Below are 13,559 nucleotides of genomic sequence, written 5' to 3'. Positions count from 1 at the left end.
AACTAAAAAGGGGTCCTTCCTTTTGAAATATTATTTTATGTTGAACCTTTTTTATTTTATTTTTAATACTTTTATTTTTCAAAGGATGCTTGTGTATCACGTTGTATAAATGTTTATAGTACAACAACTACACATAAATATATACATAATATAAGAAACAAGGCTTTGTGTTTTATTTTGAAAACAGACAGATAGTGAGTGATCAATCATATCCGGGTCAGACGTTGACGTAGAGACAGTAAACGCCAGACAGACAGTTTGATGAGCTAGCATCTTTAGAGCTATATTTTAATGTTTTTTAAAGTTTGTAGGAAAACAAAGAAGAAGTGTTATCAGGCTGTATCTTCACGGTGGGATCGGAGAGCTTCGTTCCGTGTTGTTGTCCAGGAGCAGTGAAGATAAGCATAAGGACCAACCCTGAATGTAAATAAACATCTGGTTAAAATGTATACCGTGATGTCAGTGTTGTTGTTCCACGTTGTTGTTGGGAATCTTGGTATCTTAATTATAATGGGATTTAGCTGTTAGTTAGCTACCGTGGCTATGCTATGCTGCTAAGCTAAGTTCAGTGAAGTGGAGAAAGAAAGAGGTGACAACATTTATCAGTCTGATGATGCCATTACAGCTAGCGGTTAGCTTGCTACCGTTATTCGGCCTGTGTTTGTTGGTTGAATGAGTGGTTCCTAACGGGGCTTGTGATTGCTTAGCTTTATTTCCATATGGCTTTGGATTGATCATTGATTGATTACTTTGCCAAAAGCACAGACAAGTATCGTTTACTTCAATACAAGGTCTGCTAATAAGACAGGATTTGAAATCTAAGAAAGCACTATGACTTGTTTACATTGTTTAGGGTCCTTTGTTTGTGGAAAAAGTAGTCGTTCCCATACCGGGAGTCGAACCCGGGCCGCCTGGGTGAAAACCAGGAATCCTAACCGCTAGACCATATGGGACTTGGGGAATAATATACAGATTAGACCACTTGTTCTTCTGAAGCAAGATTTTTAGGCGATGGACCCTTGTTTGATAACATCTCTGGGACCCCAAACTATATGCTATACAATCTTTACTCACAGACCTATGACTCCTTGGATCCCAGTTTGATTACCACTATTGCTCTATTCTAAAGCAATGGTTCTCAACCTGGGGGTTGGGAATCTTGGGACCCGACCCCCAGGGGGGTCCCCAAATTATTTTGTGGGGTCCCCAAATGTTTAGTTAAATGTTAACATTGTTTTCTCACTCAACAGAAAACAGACCAACAATAGTATAAGTGTATATATGCAGGGTATCTGCACATTTCTAAAGTGACAAATATTCATAATTCATAGTCATAAATTGTGAAAATAGCAGATCTACAGCGTTGTGAGCATGTAGATCTGCTATTTTCACAATGGAACGGAACAAGTCAAACTAAATGTAATGCCAATTTGCCAAATCTTACAATTCCAAGTGCTCCCAGTTGAAATATGATTATTTTGCGGGTTGCGACCTGTAAAGGTTGAGAACCACTGTTCTAAAGCACCCCTGGCTATTGCTACTAGTGTTGGTGATGTCTGACTCTTGTATTATTATTGTACATCTTTAAATGTCTTGATGAATGAATACCACAATGGAAACACAAGCTTTTTGTTATCCTTTTAGCTTCATCATCAATCATTGTATAATCTTACTGAAACAAAGACTTTCACTCACTCTCACGTCATAGTTGATATGTCTCATTGTTACCCTCGGAATGTTGGTACTCCATATATGAAACCATCCATCTTACTAAACCCATCAAAACCCCATATTTGTGCGTGGCTGAGCTCCATATAGAGCTGGCAGAGACCTCTAGTGCTGACATCATGCTACGGTAAAACTCCATATATGGATATATAGCTGACTCATCGTGACTCATCAGTGAGATGTCACGAGCATCCAGGCAAGCACTAGAGCTGAGATGCGAGCATTATTTACTCTACTCTTTGCATATCTTCAGGACACGACTCCTCCAATCTGTTTTCACATTCAACCCTCAGGTTCCTTGGCCAGCTCTGATGGAGAGAGACCTCAGTGCCTTCCGTACGAGTCAGGATATCTGGCCTCCAGAATTGCATCTTTCTAACTCTTAAAGTATTCAATCAATAAAACCTTAAAGCCAACAAACAGAAATAGTCTTTTTTTCCATTACTAACAAGTGCTATTTTGTGTTTCAGGCTCTGCTGAAATCCTCACATACTCCGCACTGCAGCGGGGCGACTGACTATCAAGCTATTACCATCATCTCTCTGGACTTGACTTGCACCCCTTGGGTGTAAACCTAGCTTCTGCCTGCCATGATGGCCAGTCACTTCCGCAGCTACATCTGGGACCCGGTGCTCATCGTGTCCCAGATTGTGCTGATGCAGAGCATCTACTACAGCTTCCTGGGGCTGTGGTTGGCTGGTGTGGACAGCCTGGTGCAAACCCACCGCTCGCTGGACCAGATCTTCAGCTATGAGGTAAGTTAACAAATAACAACCCATTTATGTTCAGTAAATGTACGTTTTCTTCTTTTTGAATGAATATTTGAAGTGCTTAGATCAGCATTTAGAAGGCGTTAATGTGATACTGGTTGGTATTGGTATCAGAACTCTGCTGACAATGATATGCTTATATTGATGTCCCAAGTTTGTATTATACCTCTTAAAAGGTATTTAAAACGTGTCTCTTTCCTTGGCAGATCCTTGGATTCGCTACAATTCAGGGACGACTCTCAATGATGGCATTCATCTTGAACTCGCTTACCAGGTAATTCACTTTTTCCTAACAAAATAAATTAACCACTTTCAACCTGGTGTCCCTATTTTGGCCATAGATATAAAAAGCTAGATACCTCTTCCGCCCCTGGAGTTCATTGGATCGACCCGTCAAACAGGATAGGAGGAAGAGAAAAAGGATTCCCGCATCTGATTGGCCTTCCGGCTACCGAATGTCCCCTTCTGTGACGCACGCGTGGAAGCTTGTCTATGATTTTGGCCTTTTCCCAAAAAGTGAAAATGGCATACAGTATCTATCTACAAGCTAACATTGAGTCGCACCCGTGATGCGTTGTGAGCTTGTCGGTAGGCTATTTTAGCCATCCGTCATACTAAAGTGGCTAAGCTACGGCATGGTATAAAAATACTATTTCTCTGATATCAAAGACTTGACAACATTTTTAGAAATATTGTTTTATATCAATGTCTGTGTCCTCATTGAAAGCACAGTCACTGATGTACTGTATCTACTCGTGTTCTTTCTTCCATCAGCGCCATCGGTCTGTGGCTCTTCATCCGTCGAGGGAAGCAGTGCCTGGACTTCACCGTCACCGTGCATTTCTTCCACATGATCGGCTGCTGGATCTACAACGCTCACCTCCCGGCCCTGTCCTGGTGGCTGGTGAACGTGGCCTGCATGGCGCTGATGGCCGTCACCGGAGAGTACCTGTGTATGAGGACTGAGCTCAGGGCCATCCCCGTCAACAGTGGACCCAAGTCTAACCTTTGACCTCTCTCACTGACCCTAATGTACTGACTATTATGCTCATGTGAAGATCTTTATTATGGACCACGTAAAGGAGTTTTTACTCAGTGGAGTGAATTTAACTGCTGAAAAATGGAAAGACAAAAATGCAAGCTGCAGTAAATGCGGATGCTGGAATGACAAGACGCACCCCAGAGTTGAACTGTCAACGTTACTACACCTCTTCAAGGGATACAACTATACAACATGATCCATATGATTTTATTTGCTCATCTAGGTCTGTTTATATATACTAGTAATTTAAGTAAGGAACTACCCATCTAACAGTGGGAAAAAAGATTCTAAATATGTTGCTTATAGGACTGTGGTTACATCATGGTGTTCAGGGACCCCCAGGAGCCCTTGAGGGAGTTCCAGGTTTCCCCACTTAACTTACTTATGCCTTTTACCCCTTCTGGGGCTTAGGCCATCAACAAGAGTTCTCCAAGCATCTCTTGGTCCCAAGCCATTGTCTCCAGCTGTCCCCAGGTGTGGCCCATTTTCTTGGCATCTGACTGCCTCCAAGTCTCTGTGTTTCGTGGTCGTGCTCTCTTTCTTTTCCCTTGAGGGTTCCTCTTGAGGGACTTTCTTGTGGTGTTTGAGGCTGGTTTACGGAGAGTATGGACTATCCATCTCCAACACCGTTGGAGGATAGAATCCCCAACCCCAAATAAATGATTGATCAGATCCATTTAGTTGGGAACTAAATGGACCCTTACTGGTCTTTAACTCAGGCCCTCGGTTAGACGACAACGGTCTCTAGAGAAAACTGCAAAATTAAATATCGGATGTGCCTTCCGTTTGGACGGCAACAGCGTTATCGGGGGTTTGAAAGGATAAAGAAAATAATCCAGAGTGGAAGTCTTTGAAAACACTCCGGCTAGCGTTTCCATGTAAGCAGGCAAAACATGTGACATCATGGCTCATGTCGGCTCACGCCGCGCATCTATACCTACATTTTAGAACTGCAGCCAGCGGTTTTTGTCAGTTTGTGGTTGTGGATCACTCAGACACGACCAAATGCAGCACTCCAATTGGCTAGGACTGATCACGTGGCACACGGAGTTCTAAACCGGAAGTGCGTCCGGCGATCAAACAGGTCCGACCGGAAACGATTTTTTTTTTTTTTTTTTTTTTTTTTTTTTTCTTAACTCATTGAGTGCCAGCCTATCACCACTAGAGGGCGCCCAGTGACCAGAGAATAATAGAGATATGCTGGTAATGCATGCCCAAGCCCTGGAGCCATGACTTTTTTTACAAAGGAAAGGACACTTTCCTTTGTGCATGTACAGGAAGAGGATGAAGTTAGCTTGAAGTTAGCTATTGGCTACCAAGCATTTTAGAAGCCTTATTTTCGTCAACTTAGCCATGATTAAACCTTGCACACCTCATGCATGGGAAAAAAACAGAGAAGAATGAGCTCTAAAAAATCCAATGCAATCCTGGATTGCATTGGAGTGGATTTGTGCAGTTTGTTCACAGCTTTCAAACAAAAAAATCCGATTGGAAATCCGTTCAGGCATTCTTGAGATAATCGCCATTATGTTTTACATGTAATGTAAACAAAAATGGCTGCCCTGTATGTTAGATGGGGTTGTATGGGGGTGGAACATGCAAAATCACGATTGAAATCATGTTCACCAGATTTGATGGGGTCCCAAAAAAAAAAAAAAAAATTCAAAAAAATTTTTTTCAAAAAAAAAAAAAAAAATTTTTTTTTTTTTTTTTTTTTTTTTTTTTAAAAGCCGAACTTGTTCGGGATCGGCACACTACGATACGCTAATAAAGCCGAACTAGTTCGGGATTGGCACTCAATGAGTTAATAGATGGGAGCGGCCCGAAGGGCCGTGACCCTCTAGTGCTATTACATTGGTGTATGTAAACAGTGGGAAGTAGAACGTAAGTGGTTCCACGCATGCGTGACTAGTCTGTCTGGAACTGCGTCACACCGCCACCTGGTATGCACACTACAGCGTTTTCAATCACTTGTTGCGTTTCCGTGTAAACGCAGAATAAAAACTTGAGAACGCATTAAAGTTTTCTGTTCTGATCGTTACCGTGTAAACGTGGCCTCAGAAAGTGTACAAATGGTCCCTTCAGATGCGCCCGTGGCTCCATTTTGTACTCACACAGGATTTTACAGTGTAGATTGGTATCCCAGAGATGAAAATCTTCAAATGCAAAGTGGGGGTCCTTGAAAATAAAAAAATATTGGGAATCACTACTGTCAGACACCGAGATAATTTTTTTAATATATATATTTTTTAAATATATTTATTTGGGGGCTTTTATGCCTTTATTGATATGATAGTAGTTTGATAGGAAATGGGGGAGAGAGATGGGGAGTGACATGCAGCAAAGGCCGTCGAGATCGGGACTCGAACCAGTGGCGCGCTGTCAGACTACTCTAGTTACTAAAGTCTGGTGCCCAGGCCAGTGTGATTTTGATGAATTTAAAAAAAAAGAGGTTTGCTTAATTTTCCTTTCATGACGTTGCATCTGTGAGTTCAACGTCGATCACTAATCACAGTATACATACAGTGGCTGAATCCATTGTGTCTAAATCTTGACCTTGGACACAGGATACAGGAATCTGTAGGCCTATATTCTCTATACTGTACATGATGGGTCAGGATCTTAACAACCAAGAACAATCAGTCTGTGCGTTTGTCAGTGAGTCACGCAAATACACAACATTTCGTTAATTATCGACTTCAGTTCCTCCCTCCCATTCCATCCATGAAGGCAGGTCACAAAAAGTTGTAAGTAACTTATTTGGTGTAACACTCACTCACATGGGTCTGTGGCGCGTCGCCGACTGGCTGTGGCCTTCACAGGCTTTTCAGAGGCTTTAACACACTGTTTAACCGAACGCTGCTCAGTCAGCTGCTTTTCAGCGCGACCTGACGGTCGGTCGCTTCTCGGCCTTAGGGCGTCTTACTTGTGGATAGGATGGGAACATTGCAGCCTGACATGCATTCAGGGTTCCCACGGTCATGAAATTCCTGGAAATATTTTGAAATCTGAAAAATATTTTCCAGTACTGTAAAAGTTTTGGAATTGATCAAGGGTCCTGGAAGGTCCTGGAAAAAAGTAGCTATGCATTGTCTTTGGTTATTGATTTTGTTAATACCTCTGAAATGACAAATTTAACATTGGCCAAATTGTCAAATATTAGAGGCAGAAATTGTGAAAATAGCCGATCTACATGCTCACAACGCCTCGCAACGCGAGGCGTTGTGAGCATGTAGATCGGCTATTTTCACAATAGTACCGTGTTATACAAAATTTCTCAACTCTTAGTGCTCGTCAGGGTCCCCAGTTCAAATATGATTATTTCGGGGGTCACAGCCTGAAAATGTTGAGAACCACTGGCATACACTACCTGTCTTTGGGCATTGTGCATAGGCGACTTGTTATTGAGTTGAATTATTGTTATATAGTCCTGGAAATCGGGTTAAATATTCTGGAAAAGTTTTAGAAATGAATTGGTAAAGATGTGTGGGAACCCTGTGCATTCTTCTGACAGGCCAGGCCATAATAATCTGGTAGCCTTTAGTTTTTATGCTGCAGTACAGTGAGTGTTGCTACTGTCTCGTGTCCTTGTCACGTCTCAATGTATCATCACGCAGACCAACCAGGTGGCGTTAGCTCTGGGGGTGTGACTGTGTTGTCAGCCTCCAGCTGTGTGTCCTGACAACAGAATGTCATCGTAGTTGTGATGGGAGTTGTTGCTGTGCAGCCGTTTGTTGAGACGCCGCGCATGAAGCTCACTTTTAGAATCATGTAGAGCAGTAATGGCTTTTGGAATGATTTAACACATTCTCCGCCAGGTATTCATTAATTAATTAATCTGCCACTTTTTTTTTTTTTTTTTACTCATTCTATAAAAAAGAATTTTATTAACGTAACTTTATTTACCGTTAGTCTCTTAAAATATATTCTCAGGCAAAAAAAAATCATAACATTTCACACAGTATTGCACTTAAAACACAGCTGTTGATATTATAATATTTATATTATATAGTCCCATGAAACGGAAAGGCCTGAGGCTCTCACTGGCTCCCTCCAGTGGAGATGGCTGGCGTGCAGGACGCCTCACTGGGGCCTGTAGCTGACTGAGCTAGACATCCCAGCCATGTTAAAACAAGGTAGGGATGCAGTTAGTTAGCTATATGCATTGGTATCTAGACTGGCCCCAGGCTAGCGCAGATTCACCAACACGTGGTTGAGCTTCTGCATCCGTGGTGTCTGCAGACAGCCAGTTTTTGGTGACACACATGGCGTAGCGTAGTGGCACTGGGACACCAGTGTCTCCTTGTCCTCGTTCCTCTGGGGACGGACGGTGACCAGCTCGAAGGTGTTGGGACGGGCACAGAACTCCCGGTTGGCCAGCTCCACCTAACGGCTGGTGCAGTTGGCCTGGTTGAGGCGACCCATGGGCTCCTTGCGTCTCTCGTCATCGGGGTATAGGCCCAGTAACCAGACAGGACACACCATCTCCTGTGCCACGCTCTAAAGCAGGGTTCCCCAATAGGCGGCCCGCCCAAACCAACCCCAGTAATAATGTGGTATAAGAGCAGCAACAACACTAGTATATCGTCGTTGTCGGGTGGAAATCTCGTATCTCCAAATTTGTACGTTCCTTCGCAAATTATACAAGGCCGTCGCACAAAAGTAGTGAAAACAGCAGATCTACAAGCACACAACGCCTCGCACCGCGAGGCGTTGCTTGTAGATCGGCTGTTTTCACTAGTTTAAATCATTTTTAAAATGATAAATTCAAAATGAACGGTTTTGGACATACAAGATTTTCACCCGACAACGAAGCAAACTGTCGCTGGAGTAGTGGGAACGCCACCGTCGCCCCCTGCAATGTTGTGGCCCTCGGCTTGGTACCCTAGACATAATTCGGCCCTTGGGGAAAACTGAATTTCCCCCTTGGGATAATAAAGGTATCTATCTATCTATCTAAAACTAATTTGGGAACCCTGCTCTAAAGCCACTGACCTCAAACATGGCCAGGAAGCCTCTCTCCTCCACACTGCATCTTCAGGCAGATGTGGCCCTCTAGAAGGCGTAAGAATGGAACCTTCACTTCAGACCTTTGGGGGTCCATGCCCTTTCGACACCCTGAGTCGGGCAGCATCCGTTTTCTTACTGTTGTGGGCTAAAGTGATGTTTTTACCTATTCGGCAATAGGAACGCACCATGTGGCCAGGATGTAAACAAAACCCACATGACTGCGATCATCCGTTCTGTAGTTAAAAATGTGGTACTGAATTTGCAGCTCAACAAAACCTAATTCATCCTGGTCTATGATGGATCACAATTCACAGTAACTCTAAATCTCTGAGATAGGATTATAATATTTTAATAATTATAATATTATAATAATATTTTTCCTTTATCACGATAAACGATAACGATTCATTCTGGTAATTGCATGAAATCAGGAGATGGGGTGGCTTTGCTTTCGGTATGTGGACTAATTATGCAGTGTGATGTTTTGAAATGTGTTCTCTGAACTGTCACAGTGCTTCATTTCATTGGGTGGGGTTGATGATATTTTACAGGTTATGATGAACTCAACCTTTCTGAGCCAGTGTGTCTCTTGTTTGCTTCTTGCAGATGCTTCTCCAACAGTTTAAAACCAACAGCCGTAGTACTCTGAAATATAATTTGAAACCATAATAACTATATTATTTGGCTTTTTTTTTTTATGATATATTTAATAAATACTGTGAACTCTAATGGAATGCAGTTCTTCTTCTCCCCTACCCACCCACCTACACAAGCAATATATAGATTCAAGTCAGGTATTAGAAATATCTTCTTTTCTATCAATTACACACGCCTTGAATTCTTTGAGATTTGTTTTGTTTTTGTCACATTCCTGAGCCATTAATTTAACAAACTAAAATCGTCATGAATTCAAGGCTTCATGGGGTGTGTAATTCAGTGGTTCTCAACCTGTGGGTCGGGACCCAGGGGGGGTCCCCAAATTATTTTGGGGGGTGCCCAGATTACTTAACTTAATGTGCAACATACATGCTCACAATGCCTCGCGTTGCGAGGCATTGTGAGCATGTAGATCTGCTATTTTCACAATAGAACCGTGTTATACAAAATGAACAACTCCTTTAATGTGTTCATCACTTTAATATTGCAGCTGGTAAAGGTGTGGATTATTTTACTACTATTGATGTACTGCTGCCTGGGTAGTCTAACCTATTAATACATGATATATCCAGACATTTATGTTTCGTATTAATAATCAAGATCTTCATAGTAACAGAAGCTGTCAAATAATTGTAGCAGAGTAAAAAGTACAATATTTCCTGGAGATCTGGTAGAAATATAAATTGATAAAGTAAAAGGTTTGAGTAAAATTTGAGTAAAAGGCTCAAAATTGTACTTATGTACAGTACTTCCAGTCCAGTACTGAATATTACTCTCCATCACTGCTGCTGTATATAAAAAGGTATGTAAACAACACATTCTGTGATAATCAGAATAAATGGTAGATTGGCCATGGCTTTCTATCATGGTTTACCCACACCAGTACCCGTGCTTGACAACTCTAAGAGGGGAGAAATATTTACGAATATGCTGTGACCCCTTTTAGTACAGACATTCAGGGCATGCAGACATACATGATGTGCAGCCTCGGTTTAGCTTTTTGTAAAGCCAAGTTTTAGAAGGTCAAGCCGTTTAGTTTTTGATAACATGAAACACTTTCTCTTCATCCCCATGAATACAATCTCATGTTCAGGAAACAATTGGCTTATGAACAACTAGCTGTCATCATCATGCTTAAGATGTCAAAGTCAAAGATAGCTATTATACACACAGTAAATCTTTAGTGTTAATTTAACTCTGAGGATTGTACAAATGGAACCATTTTGGTTCAATTTTTACACTCTTCAGAGTTAAATGAATCCATCGTGTTCTCCTAATCTATCTCACATTCTCTGGTGGTGGGAGGAAGTGCCCAGGTGAAACCATAGAGTTATAATAAGAAGGATGAAACTGAACAGATGGTGCCTTGCACTAACGAGCTGCTGATTTGCAGCTGGGTTGATAATATACGCTAAATGTAGCACTAATTGTGTTTTTGTGCCTTATTTCAGATATAGGCCGGTTGTAGAGAAGACAGGAAACCAATGGCAGAGAGACAATGACCTGGCATCTGTCTTCATAAGATGATGCTGTCATCTAGGCTAGATAGCATGTTATGAAGACAGATAGGTCATTGTTGACCTGGCATCCTATAGTGTGGAGTCTATATTTCAATATTGATTTATTTTTTGAATATTCTACTAGACCAGTGTTTCTCAAAGTGGATTCCAGGGACTCTGTGGGTACCTTCATGAGGGTCTAACTCTAAATTGACCCTTACAAGTCTGTAACTCTGACAGTGTACAAATGGAACCAAATGAACCCTTTCGGGTCCATTTGGTTCCATTTGTACACTGTCAGAGTTAAGGGGAGACCTTGACATTTGAAAGTTTGAGAAACACTGTACTAGACTGATGATAGGTTCTTGGTTTACCTGGCTATGATTCTATCCTAGATTACTATTGCTATTCACATTTGATGTTCAGTAGCCTATAACCTTGTTTTGTCCTTGCTTACTGTAGATCGCTCTGGATTAATAAGAGAGCCTGCTATATGCCTAAAGTGTATATTGAGACAGAGAGAGAGAGACAGACAGACAGACATGCGAGACAACAACACAGGGGTCGGATTGGAACCCGGGTCGTCCTCATGCTCACAACAAGGAGCATATGGTCTGTGCGCTAAGTGGCTGAGTCTCCCACCAGGCCCCCCTACGGGGAAAATTAAACAGGAAACCATGTTGTAAAGGAAGGGTGCTGTGAGGACTTGTATTATGTGAAACAACACTACTGACCTATGTTTGAATAATCTGATGTGCTACGCTGCAAAGTAATAATAAACTACTCCTCTCTATGGAGACATAGTTTTAAACTGCTTAAAGACTTACAAGCTTGTAGCTCTGCTAGTTTTTGAAAATGCAACCAAAACAGGGGCACCAGACAAACATAAGCTGAGTGATGGATGCATACAGTAGCAATGTATTGATATGTATCTTGGTGTAGGTTTTGCAATATGTCTATTAAATAAATCACAGGATATTTATTGTTTTATTGCTTTATTATTACAAACATAACTTTGCAATGCAATACAGACCTATGTAAATAGTGCACATTGTCCTTGGTTGTACAGACAATGATGATAATAATAATATTCTATTTGTACATTCAGTAGTTTTCTCAAATCATAATTTCAGTTGAACGGACTATCTTTAATAATGTGGTCATGTTCATGCTTTTATTCAGTTGCATATATTAAGGAGGGGAAATGGTCCTCTTACAATTAACCAGGCATACATATTGCTCATGCTTTGAGGACAGGACATGTCATTTTATTCCATTACTTGCCACCACCACCAGACACACTAACTGGGTGACACGATTCTATGACTTCTGAATCACAAAAATAATTATTAACGACCAGTCGGAGCATGCTGATAGGGAGTAGAATGACTGTGTGGATAAGAAACTATACTACTACTTACTTCATGTCAAAGATCTAACCTAGCATGCATACAACAGTATATTGTGGCAAGGTAAAAAAAAATAACAAAACCTAATAATGTCCATCTGAAATATTGTTTTGGTGAAAATGATCATGCAACGAATTTAATGCCAATATCTAGGCTAGTCCACAGCATTCGTCCACGTTTTAAGAGTGCCATCAATAAAAAAAAGAGAATAATAGAATTTATTTTCAATAACTTGGCTAACAATTTGGAATGTGTTTTTAGAATGGCTCATTGCCAAATACCTAGTTAACTTAAAATGCTTATAAACATGTAATAATACAACTACAAGAAAAGCTGTAAACAGCCATTACATAGCTATATAAAAATAGCTGTTGTACAATTTTGACTTAATCGAGAACAGTTATGCATGTTGGGTATAAATTAATATATTTGTATGAAATGGTAATCATCAGTGTTGATCCATTTATATCTCTGAAGAGCGTATGCAAATGTAACCAAATGGACCCTTCGGAGTTGAAGTAACTAAGGACTCTTTGTAGTGGTCTGTCTATGGAGTCATTGCTTTGTAATACTTTTGTTGCATACGCTGGATTACGGGTGTGTCAGTGAACCTGTGCTATCTACCCCTATGTACTTTTAGTCTATCCACATAAAGAATACATTGTGCTATAGAGATATTATATCTAATGTGCTCGGGAGTTATTAGTCAACGATGCTTAAACAGCAGGCAAACTCTTTCATACAACATGATATGGCACGCACACAGCACAGAAATCCATCAACTTTCTCACTCCATGCAATGTGTTTTTTATTTGGGACCCCACTATCATACAAACCACCGGGCTGGTGAAAACATGGTGCTGATTATCTGTGTGTGTGCGTGTGTGGGCGCGTGAGTGTGTGCTTGGGCGCATGTGCGCGTGCGTGGGTGCGTGTGTGTATGTGCACTGTATGCCTTTTTGGTGTTTTTCATAGCAGAGGTATTAGGGATAGAATGTCAAGTATCACACAACTGTCTTGATTGTCACTTTAACACAAAATCATAGAGCTTGAAGTAGCCTTACAGAAAGCAATTTGTTTGGCAACAATTACACCTCTGGAACACTTCTTAATCCTTACCTTGGGTGTAAACGACCCTGAATCAATATCGTTATGCTTTATAAATAGGCAGACATTTGAGAGTAGCCTTTGCTTAGCTTCTTGTTTCGTTGTTCCCTATTCATTCTGTAAAGATTATAGAACTATTGGAAACTATGCTTGCCAAATAGGATCCCGCACTCACAATGAGTCATAATATATTCTGTATAGATATCATATGTATGTATCTATTATCATAAATTATATATTATCTTATTCACCAAACGATATAACTTATATATTAATACATCTTTTGTTCTCTTATCGATTGTAAATAATGTGATAATTACTCTGATAATTGCTTGGG

The 13,559-nt window shown here is 40.9% G+C and overlaps 1 protein-coding gene across 1 annotated transcript; it reads left to right on the top strand.

Annotated features, from left to right (window-relative positions):
• The first annotated feature begins 245 nt into the window (after window positions 1–245).
• sys1 (SYS1 golgi trafficking protein) lies at window positions 246–3,774 on the top strand. Its single transcript, XM_080728429.1, has 4 exons — window positions 246–423; window positions 2,199–2,483; window positions 2,705–2,772; window positions 3,273–3,774. The coding sequence occupies exons 2-4, from the start codon at window positions 2,319–2,321 to the stop codon at window positions 3,508–3,510; spliced, it is 471 nt and encodes a 156-aa protein (XP_080584555.1). The 5' UTR covers window positions 246–423; window positions 2,199–2,318; the 3' UTR covers window positions 3,511–3,774.
• The last annotated feature ends 9,785 nt before the right edge of the window (window positions 3,775–13,559 follow it).

Source organism: Nannobrachium achirus, assembly GCF_963921795.1.
Source record: "Nannobrachium achirus genome assembly, chromosome: 6".
In the NCBI taxonomy this organism is placed as follows: domain Eukaryota; kingdom Metazoa; phylum Chordata; class Actinopteri; order Myctophiformes; family Myctophidae; genus Nannobrachium; species Nannobrachium achirus.
Note: the sequence above shows the minus strand (reverse complement) of the source record. Positions and strands in the feature narration are given on the sequence as shown.

Coding starts and splice junctions, on each gene's coding strand:
- sys1 (XM_080728429.1), top strand. CDS start 2,319: ATGATGGCCAGTCACTTCCGCAGCTACATCTGGGACCCGGTGCTCATC. Junction 2,484..2,704: donor ACCAGATCTTCAGCTATGAG/GTAAGTTAACAA, acceptor TTTCCTTGGCAG/ATCCTTGGATTCGCTACAAT. Junction 2,773..3,272: donor ATCTTGAACTCGCTTACCAG/GTAATTCACTTT, acceptor TTCTTCCATCAG/CGCCATCGGTCTGTGGCTCT.